At 38.5% G+C, this 15,132-nt stretch overlaps 1 protein-coding gene across 1 annotated transcript in view; it reads right to left on the bottom strand.

The window, feature by feature from the left end:
• Window positions 1–11,484, bottom strand: part of itga8 (integrin, alpha 8) — a 55,132-nt gene extending 43,648 nt beyond the window's left edge. The window contains exons 1-8 of the mRNA XM_043262035.1: window positions 11,367–11,484; window positions 11,066–11,257; window positions 10,570–10,703; window positions 7,183–7,283; window positions 6,527–6,650; window positions 3,286–3,347; window positions 2,935–2,980; window positions 298–423 (exon numbers count right to left, since the gene is read on the bottom strand). Of these exons, the coding sequence (XP_043117970.1) occupies window positions 298–423; window positions 2,935–2,980; window positions 3,286–3,347; window positions 6,527–6,650; window positions 7,183–7,283; window positions 10,570–10,703; window positions 11,066–11,257; window positions 11,367–11,473 (892 nt within the window). The 5' untranslated portion in view covers window positions 11,474–11,484. The remainder of the gene's footprint in view (window positions 1–297; window positions 424–2,934; window positions 2,981–3,285; window positions 3,348–6,526; window positions 6,651–7,182; window positions 7,284–10,569; window positions 10,704–11,065; window positions 11,258–11,366) is intronic.
• Window positions 11,485–15,132: the final 3,648 nt, after the last annotated feature.

Genomic DNA, 15,132 nt, shown 5'->3' with positions numbered 1-15,132 from the left:
TGTTCATAGGACTTAGGATTTAAAGAATATGTGTGTGTGAGTGCTTTGAGGTCTGTAGTTCCAGATGGAAATGTTATCAGTAGGCACAAACTTAGCACCGAATTGAGCTATGGGACAGAGGGTCAAGGTTACTTCAACATCCACCTAAAAAGCTCATGTGTGTTCATGTGTGCGTGTGTTTATTAAATCGACAGAGGGCTGCTCCTCTGACCCATAAACAGTTCCCCAAAGCAAATCGCTGGTGTACTATAAAGCATCTTTACCTTTCAAAGTCAAACACACAAACACGTCTCTTACCTAGGTAACTGTCATCATATGTGTCTGATGCAGCCACAGTCTGCTTCTCTCCCTGAACTTTGCGGAGAATAGTTTTCAGGGAATAGCCGTTCAATATTTCTGCAACACCTGCAGTGATCACTTGACCTAAATACACACAAATACACATTAGTTACTGATTTCGTGCCAGCGTGTGTTAATGTGCATCCCAGACATTGTACTACAAAAATGACTGTAGAAATCATTGCACTAAAAACAGCAATATATATATATATATATATATATATATATATATATATAATTTCTTTTTTGGTGAAAAAAACTCTTACAGGCTAAGGGCATAATTTTTTTCCTATTGAAAATATATTTTTATATTCTAAAAAATTATAATTAATTATATTCGGTTACAATAGTTATAAAATGATATAAAGATAAAAAAATGTATTCATATTTTTCTTATTCCTAATATCTTTCTAATTGTATTATGAATTAGTGTGACCTTGAATTAATTTTAACAAATGTAGCATATACGTAATATAGGATCGGCATATTTGGAATATTTTCTAGTGGAAATACCACGCAGAATGGTCCATTAATTGATAATTAATTCTGAACAGGCAGAAACATTCAAATGGGACACAACTTCTCTTAAAACGGCTAAAACCTCCCTTTATTGCTTTCACAACATTTAGAAATTACACAAGAACTGAGGAAAACAACACAGATGCAAGATCTCAGATTGAGATGTAAGATTGAGAGGAATGTCTTCCATTTTTGTTGTTCACGTTCAATAAACACATTACTCTCTTTTACTACCAGTCTACAGCATGACCCGAACCCCAAGCATTAATCTCTCTTAATGTGTGTGTTTTAGCTGTGCCTGTGTGTACATGCGCCTCTATTAATTTGCATTTGCTTTGTGGACACACGAGACACAACTTATAATTTTTCTCTTCATAGAAATCTGTTGCCCCCCCCTGATGAAAGGCAAAGGTTAAGATGGACTGAGCGTGGGAAAAGAGGAGAGGAGACAAAGCGAGTGGCAGATCATAACTTCTAATGCATCTGTATTTGTCCACAGCATGAAGTATATGAGAGATCTTGTGCCTGACATTACATTTTTGTGTCATCTCAAGTCATCTCTCTCTACATTACAAACAAAAACCAATAACACATGTGAGACCTGACGTGGAACCCAGTATTATTAGTATTTATTAAGGGCCGTGACTCTGAGTTCAGGCTGTGGGGGGTCTGAAGATTGAACAAATCTGTTTTCATGTCCTAACATACGACTGCAATTACACAACAAACATCTAGCATTGTGATCCAAATTCAGACACTTAAACAATTACATATACATCCGGCCACAAAATATTTAGCTGCGCCTCATTTGGTCAGGGCCAAACATCCATTCCATGCATTTTTTAATCCAAGAGGAGCACTTCACTACAAGAAATATAGTTAGATGATTTCTTGAAGCTTTGTTACATGTACATTGTTCATGATTAACACAAACTGGATCCTGGGCCACAAAACCAGCCATAAGTAGAACGGGCATATTTGTAGCAATAGCCAAAAACACATTGTTTTTAATTTAAGCCAAAAATCATTAAGATAAGCAAAGATAATGTTGCAAGAAGATATTTAGCAGATTTCCTTTAATAAACATATCAAAACTAAACACATTTGGATAATTTTTAGGACGATTTTCTCAATATTTAGATTTTTTTTTGCAAACTATGATTTCAGATTTTTAAATAGTTGTATCTGTACGCTGTATGTATGTCGATTAAAAAAAAGATTCTTATGACTGGTTTTCTCATTTGTTTTATTTATTTTAATAAAAAGCTTCTAAGAAATTAAGTATTAGAAACTTAAGGTTTTGCATTTTTTTTATTGATTTTTTTTTTTTTTTTTAATCCCCGATTTTTATTTTTGTAAAAAAAAAGCTAAGTAGGTCAACTCAACTCAAAGTGGACCTACCATTTTTGTTAATCAGCTCGGTGAGTTAATGCTGGCAGTCTCTAAATGGCCCAATTTATTTATCTCTAGCATAAACACCACTAAACACATGCAGGTGAACAGATTTCTGTATTCTCTTTAAATGCGCTTCATTGCTAATTGTGCAGAACGTACAATTGAGGCTAAAAGTGAAGAAGTGCAGGGATTCATTAACCTGCTTTCACTACAGTTTAAAAGAGATGATTACAGCTCTAACGGTGAGCAAACAAAGCCGCTGACCAGAAAGAGCAGCTCATTGACTGCATTGATCTGTCTTCTATTATCACGACCACTATATTACAGCTACATGTATATCACTGACCCATCTGTGATGAGTGAACTGCGGCAGAACACTTCACAGATTGGCTGAACAGACGCAGAAATGGTAGCGCTAACACACTGAGATAATCCCTGATTATTTTGGTAACAGGGCTCATGGGAGGTGACGTGTCATCGTTCTGAGTGTCTGTTATTCTGCTCTAAAGGTGGGGGAGAGGTCAGCCTGGTCAGTTTGTTGGACGGAACTGAGATTCTTGTGGTCCTCTGAGACTGTGAGTCTGGGATAAGAGAGACTTTTGTCTGCCAATCTCACTCAGAGAGACTCTGTAAAAGGATGGAATGGTGGAAAAGACAAAATAATGAGGAGAAGTGTGTTACCTTGCCAGTAGAAACTCCCTGGCCCTCCCACAACCAGAGTCCCTTCCTGAAAGATGGAGAAAAAAAATAAGTGAGGAAATAGGAGAGTAGGTAGAAATGAGGACACATGCCTCAAAAATGTGTTTGTGCTTATTTCTGTGTGTTCGCTTGTGCATCTGAGCAGGATTAGGGAGGTAGACTTACAAGCAACTGTATACGTAGAGATAAAAGAAATAATAAGGAATAAGTGATACAGAAAAGCATTTTCAGATAAAACTGGAAGTGACTTATGCTTGGGTTTGAACAAAAATCAGGACATGTCGCACATTAAGATGAAATACACAGACAGGGCTGAGGGGGGAGATTTGTTACCTTAGTGAAATCAACGCTGAAGCCCGCCTGGCAGAAGCCCTGGCCCTCGGGGTCCGGGTTATCTGTGAAGATCAGAGCAATACAGGTCATTAGGATATGACTGAGTACAGAAAAGCATTTCCAAGATAAATCTATAAAATAGTAAAAGTAAATGGATAATCAAATGTAAAAAGTTACAAATTCAGACTTTATGGTATTGTTAAATGAGATTAAATATAAATATGAGGGTAAATAATAAAAATTAAAAAATACAAAATTCCCCTTTGAACTTCCTAATTACTGAATATATTGGGACGAATAAATAGTTAAATAATCATACAGTATTAAATGCTTCAATGCATAATAATTCATTTATTGTGTTTTAACAGATATGTATGTCATTTCATGACAACACAAATGTGTGCAAATCCTTCCAACGGTCTGCAGTTATAAAACTTTTTTTTAATTTTTTCTAAAAAAATACGTTTTTAGTTTTTTTTAATATGGTGTAAACCCTATGCTTGATCCTAAACCTAACCATAACCAACTCTTTAGTCACAAGAAGATGACTGAGTGATAAGAATGTTTAAGCGCCATGTCCAGGCCAAAATCTGACTGGAATATAGAAATGTGGTTCCAGGACCAACAAGAATATACAGTAAGTTGTGTCCTGCGTGTTGCTGTAATGTGCTGGACAGTAGGTGGGAAGGGTTAATGAGGTGGAACATCACTTCCAAATCCCAGACCCTAGTTTTTTAAATGGGTCATAAAATGCAATTTAAAATTTCCTTTCTCTTACAAGCTGTTAGATAAGACTCCTAAATATGCAAAGACTAAAGTCTGTTTTACGCAAACAAAGAAGGCACAAGCTATTCCTTCTGTGCTGTGGTGCCATGTGCTTTTCCTTCTTTGTGCTTCCAAAAGAACGACTAAAAATCAGTGGTTAAGTTGTATTTACAACACTGTTCCAGAACAGTTCGACACAAATGTTAGACTGTGTTCAGTGCATTTACGGAGGACTATTCCCTGAACCTGGTAACAGCCTATGCTAGCTGTGCACAGAGGCTGTGGAGCAATTTTAACTATCTGGCGCTTCTGACTCACAACCTTTAAGTAAGTTACAATGTCTTATTAAAAGGGTCTGCTACTTACTATTCAAACTTTTTAAGTTTTGAGCGGTGAAAGGTAGTGTTGGTGTTATGTTTATACGACCTGATGCAACGTGACGAGTAAAAAGACAGTACTAAGTCATGATAATCAGTAATTATTGCAATGCGTTTTATTGCTTTGGTTTCAAAGCGCCGGGACACAGCATCATGTTATGATAAGAGGCGTTACTTTCCAATCACAATGCACTGGATAGCTGGCCAATCAGAGCACACCTCCCTTTTTTAGAACAATGAGCTTTGTACAAATCAACCCATTTCGGGCGACGTAGAAAATAATGTGTTTTTGAAACTTAAAGCACATGAACACATTGAATTACACCAAATACACAAAATAATGTTCTTTTTAGCAACATCATGTAACCTTTTTAAAAATACAGTAAACACACTCTTTGCCTTTTCTGCCAGACTTTACTTTGTATGTAATTTCTCACATTTTCTCAATACTACTTTGTGTGTATACAAGCATCTATGAAAGCGTCCATAGCAGAGCAAAAACAAACTGGATTTTATCAACACCGAACATCTCTGCCCTGAGTCTTGGCAGAGAGACGGCTGGCACTTGAGGTTGTTTGACAAAGAATGAGGAAAGTAATTCACAGTCATTATGGTCTTGTGTGTCTTATAACAATTTTCCCTCAGTACACATTAGGCGGTTTTGTCATTATTAATATAGCCCTTCGCTCTAAACTGTTAGTACACACTTGTGTATGTGCATGCCATGTAAATTTAAGAGGATGAGTATATCTGATATGACGGCAAGGAATTAGAGTAAATGTATCAACTACCATAACTGTGAATGAGACTTTAAAGTACAGGAAATAATCAGGAAATTACATCAAAATAAACATTCGGGTTTCCCATTTGATCTTTGGCAACTGGAACAACTGGGTGGACACTTGTGTGAGAGGCAGACCTGGCACAACTACTTACTTTTTGCTAGTCAACTAGTCAATCAAAAAATAGTCCACAAGATATATGTAAGCATATGTACAACGAATGTCAACAAACTTCAAGAGGTGACCGTATTCTTTGTGATGTTTTTTGTATCATTCAGCACTGCGTTGACAAAGAGTCTGTGAGTGTGTTCGTGTGCAGCTGAGGATGATGCAGGTGAGAAACAAAAGCATACATACTTCATTACACAGATTTATGCTGTTTGCATTGCAACGAACAGTGCCAAATCCTGTCATGTTCCACTGGCTTATAGGTTCTGTCAGCCTTTGGGCAGGACTTGATTCATTTCAGGGCGGTATGCAAGAATTTTGGCTTGTAGGTGAGCACACTAAATGAACACAGACCACCTTAGATACACTTCTAACTTTTATTGTGTCCATGCTTTGAGTTCATGCTATTTGAACTTTATGAAGCTTTTTGAAGCTATTTTTCTGAATACTTTCAAATATAGCTGACCATTCCTGTTTTCTATACAAATCTGTCATGCAGCTATTCTACCATTCAGACATTTGGCTTAAAAAATATTTGTAATGTTTTTGAAAGGTTTTTCTTTTGCTCACTAAGTCTGCATTTATTTAACCAAAAATACAGTAAAACAGTAATTTTGCAAAATATAACTGCAATTTAGCAAAAAATGTTCTATTTGAATGTAATTTAGATAGGTAGATAGACATACTGTAGATACATCTTATGGACCACAAACTTGTTACTTTTCTAAACAACCTGAGATATACTAAATTTGGTAAAGCTTAAAAATGGCTTTTAAATTTTCAAGGAGTTAAAGTTAATTCAGTGCTCACTGGTTTTGTGTCACTCTTTGTTTCTTTGTGTGTGTGTGAGTGTATCTGGCGTTCTCTATGTTAGGGGACCCCACAAGCATACAGTAGTGATAGCAGTAAAATTTCACATTTTATGTTCCCTATGAGGAAAACAGCTTAATAATTTATATATAGCATAAATTTTGTGTGAGGGGTAGAGTTGGGGAATAGAAAATACAGCCTGTCCAGTATAAAAACCACTATGTCTATGGAATGTCCCCATAAAACATGTGTATGCATGCGTGCGTGCATGCGTGTGTGTGTGTGTGTGTGTGTGTGTGTGTGTGTGTGTGTGCGTGCTTGTGTGTGTGAAATGCTCACTGGTTCGACAGGGAGAATATTCAGCGTAGGCACTGAAGTTCTGCACAGCCACATAACAAGTTCCCACTGGATCCATCTCACTGCTGACCTTCACTGTCCTCCAGTGATAGAGGGGCGCACAAGCCTACAAAACAACACAACACCACGTTACTGTAAATAACAGCACTGATAGACAAAGATCATAAAGAGACTCCTTAGCACAGAGCCGAAGATGAAAAAACATCCAGTCTTCTGTCATTTTCTGAGTAAAAGCCTTTGAAAGAGCAAAATGTTTGGAGAACAACAGTCACATTTGGGAACCATGCCTTCCCTCATGTAATAACTCTGGGCTTTTTCTTTCAAACATCAGCAGTTCTCTACCTCGCATGGTCAACCTCAAATCAACATTTTCCAAAACTCACTCAATAACGGGACAGAGCCACATTTCCTATCAAAACAAACTGTGCATTCATGAATGAAACTCAGATTCTGTCTCCCATGCATTCATGAATGAAACACTAATGCCATTAAACAACATTAAACCCATTGATGGGCAGCTACTTACTGATAAAGAGTAGAGTTTCCAACCACATCCATGAATGCACGGAAGCATGCGTCCAGCATGAGGATGACTGCAAATGGTCTTTAACTGGATTATATTTCTGAGCATCACTTACCACCACTTTGCCCTTGTGGGTCCTGACTGTGGCTCCAAACCACTGATGGGATTTAAATTCTAGAGGCTCCCGTGTCCCGTTCACTTTAATCATTCGGTTATCTGGACAAGAAAGAAGAAGAACGAAAGTTACGGAAAATACAGAGTGGGACTACATTATATAATAAACATCAGGCAGCTGAGAAACGTAACACATTGTGAACACTTGTGCCAATATACTCATTTTGGAACAACATGAGCCATGAAACAGCAAATTAGGTTTCAAAAGAGTCTGAGTGTGTTTGTTTATGTGAGGCACATCTACAGGGGGTCGTTTTACTCTCAGAGTGTGTACACACAGATACATGATTCTGCGGATCTGTGTCTACAGGGGTTCAGCGTGATCCAGGAAAGATCTCGCTACAGCTGGGCCTGTTTAGAGCTCCATAAGGTACAGTCTACACCTCATAAAAACACATCAACTCTAAGCCTTCTCTGCTTTCTTCTCTCCATCTCCCAGGCCTTTTTCCTCATGTGTAAGTCATATGCTTTGACTTGCATAATAAGATTTCACAGTATTCTGAAGTAATTTTCTTTTTATATATAACTTTCTTAAAGTCTCACCGCTAAGACAAGTATCATTATCAATCTGCTGTAGATAAGTGATCATTTTCAAACTCTAATGGTCACATTTACTGTTATTCACCAACTTTTCTTAGTTAAGATTGTGCCAATAGGAGTCTATTTTACAATTTAGTCATACAAAATTTGCTTGGTTGACCAAAGAAAAGCTGCATAGCTAGACTAATGACAATGGACAACTAACATTTTTGCCAGCAAAATTTGGCAAAATTCTACTAATGTGACCACTCGTTCAATATGAACTTTGGGACACAGCATAGGCTGTTCCTGTGTCTGTGCTATAAACATGTATACCTTAAACCATACAGCTTGTTGAATAAAGTCTGCTACTCCTTTTCTAAAGCATTTGATTTATATAATTCACCTGGAAATACAATTCTGTAGCCTTGCTATAAAAGAGGGACCTGAGACTCCACCCATCACACCTTAGCAACCACAAATCAATGCTTTAGGATCATCGCAGTGAGTTCTACACAGGAACCCACTAAAAATTTGTATCCAAAAGTAACTTTCTTGTTATTATATGAAAGTACTTAAGTGCAATATTACCATTGCATTGTGGTAAGTTGCTGTTGCTGAGTGAGATCGGCACAAACATACTCGCGCTGTATTATTTTTCAGTGTATAAACATAATAAGACTGCTCAAACACAAAAGCACGAAACAGGATATTCTGCTTAAATGAACACATGTTCTGGTGTCACAGATGGCTCTAAAATGCAAGGCCAGACTAATATAAAAACACAGCATGCCATCATTTGATGCTTTACAACATCTGTTTAATTTTTGGGTTCAAAAACACATGCTTGTCATTTTTCTTTTCATTTTTTGCATTGATATAAAGTTGTTGTAAACGATTCCTTGTTTTGAATCAAAGCTTGTATAACAGTAACAACTGTGATGTTTGTAAATGAAAGCGACCTGTGCTGCTAAACAGATAGTCTTGACTTACACATTCACTCTGATAATATTTTATAAATTCATAATAATAACTTAATTGTTACATATTTACCTCAAATCTGTGGAATGCATCTGCTATAAGTCATCTATAATATCTAGACATTTAACTATGAAGCTGTGTGTGAGAGAATTGTGTGAAAACTTGCAAGGCAAGGACCATTGGTACGTGACCCTATCTGGTGTATCTAATGAATTTACTTTTTAGTCAGGACCGCATTAGTCACACACGCAGGCTGTCATCAGAAACGTCAGTCGCACACACACGTGCCGTGCCCCCCATGGAGAGCTCTGAGGGCCACAGTGGGAAGAGCACACGGGATCAAAGGTCAAGTGTGTTAAAAACAACGTGACTAATGAATCTGGAAACGTGTGTGTTCGGCGTGGATGCTCTTGCTGAGTAGACGCTGGAAATTCGTGACACGTTTTCTCAGACACTAAAAAAGAACAGACAGCGCTTCTGTCTTTCTTCAACACGGTTTGGTCTCTTTCCTTATTCCCCTGGTGTTCACAGCTCTTTTAACTCTCTCTCACATATCTCCCTCTGCCTCTCTCACCTCATCACCATCGGGCTCCTTTTATAACCATCCGTCCTGAACCACAGCACCCCTGCTTTCATCTCCAAAAGACAATCCGCTTCAATGTCAATTCCTCATGCACACTTCAGTACTTCATCTACAAATTATTCTCAATGGCTCACCTACAAATGGCTGAATCTTCTGAATCGAGCAAAAATGTAAAGTAATAATGAAATAATTGTTAAATTAAATATATATATATATATATAAATTCGGGAAACGGATCGTACTGTTTTTGATTCACTGAAAAAAGAACCGGTTCATTTGACTCGCTTGTTTGAGAATCGTTCTACATTGTTCGCCCTGTATTTACAAAGAGTTGGCTCGAACGAGTCATTCGTTCGAGAATCAGACCGCACTGACCGCGTGGTTCTTTATTTAGAAGGTCATGTAATAGACCTTTCTGATAAGAGCCTACGGTAGAAACAGGAACAGCACATAAATACAGCGATCAAAGCTCCCTCTGGAGAGCGCTATGAATAAAACCACGAGACTGACGAAACACCAGCGCTCAAATTCCGCTGCATCCAAGTCTGTCTCCAATCCATGCCGCGTTTCTGAGTCCAAAACCGACCGCTGCATTTACCGGCAGGCCACGGCTCCTCAAAATAGTCCAGTAATATCATAAGCACTCCTGCGACCTCCGTTCCAGATGACAAAATCGATTTAAATGTGATGTTTTGTGACTCTCAAATCAACTTTTCCTTTTTCTGGCACTTCAGGTTTGATTCCGCAGTATTTACCGATTCCTCACTAAATGAATTAGACGACAAATACCGCAGAAATCTCGAACATATACATTTAAGCGTGAAGATAAAATGTTGTGTTGACCTAAATAATAGGCGCGCGCGACGGACGTCCAAATTACGGCAGATTACGCGCCGAGGTAAAGTTACGCGCCTTTCCCCGGTAATTACTCCGCTCCTGAAATTTTAAACCAAACCATATGCGGTGAAATTAACTCTTTCTTGGATGTGGTTTTTGATCTTTTTATTGGAGGAAGAGGAATTTAAGAAACCTCCTCTAAAGACGTTGCTGTGACATCTATGTTAGCAAATAAGATAAAGAAACAACATAGCATACGTTTTTAAATGACATGAATTTAAATCCGACAATTTAGGGAAACGCATGAAAAGGCACATCGTTATACCTCAAATGGGCTAATCGTTTCAATAGAAACCGTTCCGAACTTTGTGTATTAGTTGACAGGTTCTAAATCACGGGGGTACCTACTTGCTTTATCAAAGGGGATCTGGCGGCAGGAGTCTGGGTCCGATGCCGGCCAGGGGCAGTAGTACACCGCTCCTCCCTCCACAATCCCTGGCTGAGAGGTGTTCGCTTTAGGAGCCCCAACCAGCACCGACATGCTGGAGAGAGAAAGGCAGAAATACATACAACTGCATCCTACTGGGTCGAAGTAACACACTTTTAAGTGACAAAATCTATCCCAGTAACGTATTATAAACGTGAGTTAGCCTGTTATTGCCTTTTTTTTTTACATAAGCTATCAACCCCAGGTGTCTGGGTTCACTGGTCCATATTGGTGGTGCTGAAAAGCTTTTTGAATATAAAAGTTGCGTGAAAAGTCTCGAACACTTGTATATCCAAATTGAATTCATTTCTGAGGGGAAAAAAGTGCTTATTACGAAATACATACTACTGGAAGGTGCCTCTCTTTGGGAGCTTGTACATTTTATTAAAGACAAAAAGTTCTTTTTATTTCACTTACACGTTTTTGTCCTGTGTTGGGCGGTAAAAGTCCAGCGAATACCCAAAGTAGCTTCCCTCTGGTCCATTGTAAACCGTCGGCTTTTCCAAATCCAGGTTGAAAGCAGCGGCTCCGCATAAAATAGAAAATATCAGCAAAAACGCACGAAAACACACGCGGAGGAAACAAGGGTGCATGGCGTCAGTCCGGTGCCTATAAATGTAATCCAAACGTTTTGGTTAAAGATGCGCAGGCTGAACGTAAGCCACGTCCGTGTTCAGCTGTCAGAAATTGAGTGCGCGCTCCACGCGTCTGCTGTTACCTTCTGCGAGCTGCGCGCCTTTCTCTGCGCGAGGCGAGCTCTCTGAGCACTAAACATCGTAATGAGCTGCGCACGAGACGGGACTCCCGCACCACATCACACAGCATCCGGCCAACTCCTTTTAAGGAAGCAAAATGCACAGCAAATTAGACAATTAAGAAATGAAAAGACCTTTATTATGCTACTACTGCGTTATAAACAGCGATAGGCCTTTTAATTTGATGTAAATAACAGATTATTTTAATAAAAATTAAAGCAACATTACAAAATGACGTAATATATACATTTGTATGATAATAGCCCAATAGCCTATGGAAATATTGTTATATATTCAGTATAAATCAATTCAATATTTTATAGATAATACATTCAATTAATAGTAAGACTACTCAGATGGAGCTTCAATCCGTCAACCTTAAAGCCGATGATTTTAATTACGCAATTTTAACACCGGTTACAAATAATGAACGGTAATTATCCTCGTTAGACGTCCAAAGTTAAACTTTGGTGTGAAGCGCGCGCAATAAGTATAACGTTTGGAAAATAAACGGTGCGGATGTTTTGAAGAGAACCTACAATCGCACGTCCTGCTCGACCTGCTTCACTGGAGCAAACCTACATTTAGACGTTGTGTTCACATCTGAGCTCAAGACTCTGTGTGTGTGTGTGTGTGTGTGTGTGTGTGTGTGTGTGTGTGTGTGTGTGTGTGTGTGTGTGCTCTCCATCTGGCTGTCAGAGTTTTAATCTTGTCTAAATGAAGTCATTCGCTTCACCGCCTATCCTGTGATCACCAAACAGTCCGGGTTCCAACTGTATAAATAATCTCACACTTTTTAGAGAATTACTCAAAAACACATTTTAAATCGCTAGGATGCATGCCATGTGGATGTTATTTAATGAAATGGTCACCTTGTGTCTCACACGCACACACACACACACACACGCGCGCGCGCACACGAAACAAATAAGTAAATAAAATAAAATAGAAAATAAGCAACTGCTCCGTCTGAGGCAGTCGAATATAGCAAATATCGGAAGTTATCTGCTTGTCTTTAGTAATGTTCTCACAATGTTAGCACAGAAACATGTCGACATAGTGGTTGACATTTGAAGTGGATCAGAGCACAGATGCCCTAAAATCAAAACAATGACTTTTTGATTAACTTTTTTGATCCACTTCAAATGTTGACAACTGTATACATTACATTTTCAATATTAAAATCAAACAATCATGATACAACTGAGGTGCAGATTTAATAGAGCCCCTATTATGGGTCGTGAAAGATTCATATTGTAGTTTTGGGAGTCCCAATCAACAGGCTGAATGCATACAAGGTCAAAAACGCTGTTTTTACCTTATTTTGTTATTTGACGCCCAAACGGTTCCTTCAACGATTCATTTTTCCAAACCCCTCCAGTGATCGGTCGCTTCATCTAAAGCAGTGCTTGAGAGCTTTTAACTCTCCAGAAAGCGGCACCTAGTGGCAAACAATGAGCGCGCATTTTCATTCAGACCAACAAGTGGGCGGGGAATATGCTAATATTTCATGTCGACTTCAGCATGAAACGGTTTGGGCCTCCTTTTAAAAGCGACTCATTTTAATGACTGCCAGTAGACTCTCAGTAAACCTTATAATATGTAACATGCACTTTAATATGCAAAGCTTTGCAGAATGTTTCAATTCGCCTACGCTGCATGAAAGGTTATTTAAAAAAAACACTTATTAAATAAAGTCTTTGCGCTTTCTTAGTTTAAAATCAGAACATACTTAGCGATCAAACATCTCTGCGAATCATCCAGCTCGTTCTTTCAAACACTCATGATTCAAAAAAAAAAAAAAAGTGAGGGTGAATAAAAGACGTGTGATCTTCTGAGAATAAAAACACCTCAAAAGTGCATTCCACTGCTTCTCCGTTCATCATAAAGCACTCCGCAGTAGAGCTAGCAAAACATTTCCTTACATAGCTTGCTGCTGTTGAGATACAAAGCATGTTTCTGGCCCACTCTCAAAGAGAAGCAGGTGAAATATATAAAAGAAGCCCTTCACAGAAGCCCACGTGCATCGGCCGGGTCTGGAGTGTTCTCTGCTCTCCATTTTTGTGTCCCGGGGAAGACTGCTGGCGACAATCTTAGATATAGCGTCGTCTTCGCAACCCAGGACTAAAAGCATGGTGATTCGATTCCATAGACGATAATGGGTTCAGTATTGGATCTCCAGCGATTGCTGTCATCGCTCTGTCTGGTCTAATAAAACACACTTTTACAGTAGTGAAGGGATACCCGCTTCTCTTCTCAGAAGGGACATATTTGGCTCGGCTGCCTCTGAAGGCTTTTCGTAAACAATGAGAAGAGTTCATATCTGACAGGAAAAAAATTATAGATTAGGCACGGTCCATGTGTTGTACTTTCATTCCAGGAGGAACGAGAGAGCTGGAGAACATTCTCTGAATTCCCCTCGAAGAGCCAGGCAGACTTTTATCACACCGGCCAGAAACACTTATCCAACCTTATCGTGCAAAATACCAGCAAAAAATGGACACATCATCCAGTGTCTTATTAAATAAAAAGTCAAATCTGCTGCAGTGTCAAAGCATCGACTTTGAAATGTGAATGTGCTTATTTAACTCTTATATCTGCATTATGGGCAAACTCCAGATGTGCTTTATTCAGTTCTCGAGTGACAGCTTCTTTTGTTCTATCCTCTCATAGGCCAGTGTTATGTAGCACTTTACATGATAAACCGGTGCACTCTCAGCTACTAAAGTCTTTTTTTTTGCTCTCGGGGATCATATAAATGAGTTTTAAGGGTAAATCATTTCTAGAGTCATCTCAATAGTTTGATATAGCATCCTCATTACTGATAATTCACATCACGTTCACAGCCAACCTTTAACTTGTTATTCAAACCTAATAACCAGCAAGAGGACATTGCCTGAGATTCAATAAAAAAGGATCACAGAAAATAAGGGTCCAAATAGTTTTTACTCTACGGATGACGCTTTCTATTTTTATTCCGGTGATGTCCGTAATAAACCATCCCAAAATACTCCCTCCTCCACATTTTCTGTTCATTTAGAAAGATTTCTTCAACTTTTGTTTTGCCAAGAACTTATAAACTCTGGCCGTGACATAAAATCCACCATGTTTTCATATTTCAGACAGACATTAATATTAACACCATCTAGAAGCACCTTTCTCACAGCAGATTATAATACATATAGAAGCCATTATAATATACATAGATTGACTGGAGCGATACGAAGTCATAACAAAATCCTTTACAGTGTGCACTTCGCAATATTTATAGAGAGATGACCACAGCATTAGCAACATTTACATCATTTTAGCTAAGATTGTTTATGCTAATGATGCAAAAAACATCTTGTAACTCCTAGCCGTCCCAGTCCCAAATAATATTGTTAAAAGTGAATTTAAAAGAAACTACTGAGACATAAAAGACCTTAATTTAGGCACCCTCTGCATATAAAAGTCCTGTATTCTGCATCTTGTTTCGAATTTATTTTCTCTGCCATTGAATATTGGTCGTTTGATGTGGCGCCAAGTCGTTTCCCTAGAAGCTTAATGAAAAATTTGGTTCCGCTAAATGTCGCTTTTATTTCTTTCTGTAATAACGTGGAATTTAGGCAAGTCACTTGGCCCATAAAAGATGTGTTCCATATGTCACATGCAGCCTTAGTGGGAACGCTTTTAATTATCTGTTGGTCTGACCTTTACAGAGGAAACCAGAGCAGTTTGATCTGTGAC

Source organism: Puntigrus tetrazona, chromosome 16 (assembly GCF_018831695.1).
Source record: "Puntigrus tetrazona isolate hp1 chromosome 16, ASM1883169v1, whole genome shotgun sequence".
NCBI lineage: Eukaryota > Metazoa > Chordata > Actinopteri > Cypriniformes > Cyprinidae > Puntigrus > Puntigrus tetrazona.
This window is presented reverse-complemented; position numbering and strand designations above follow the sequence as displayed.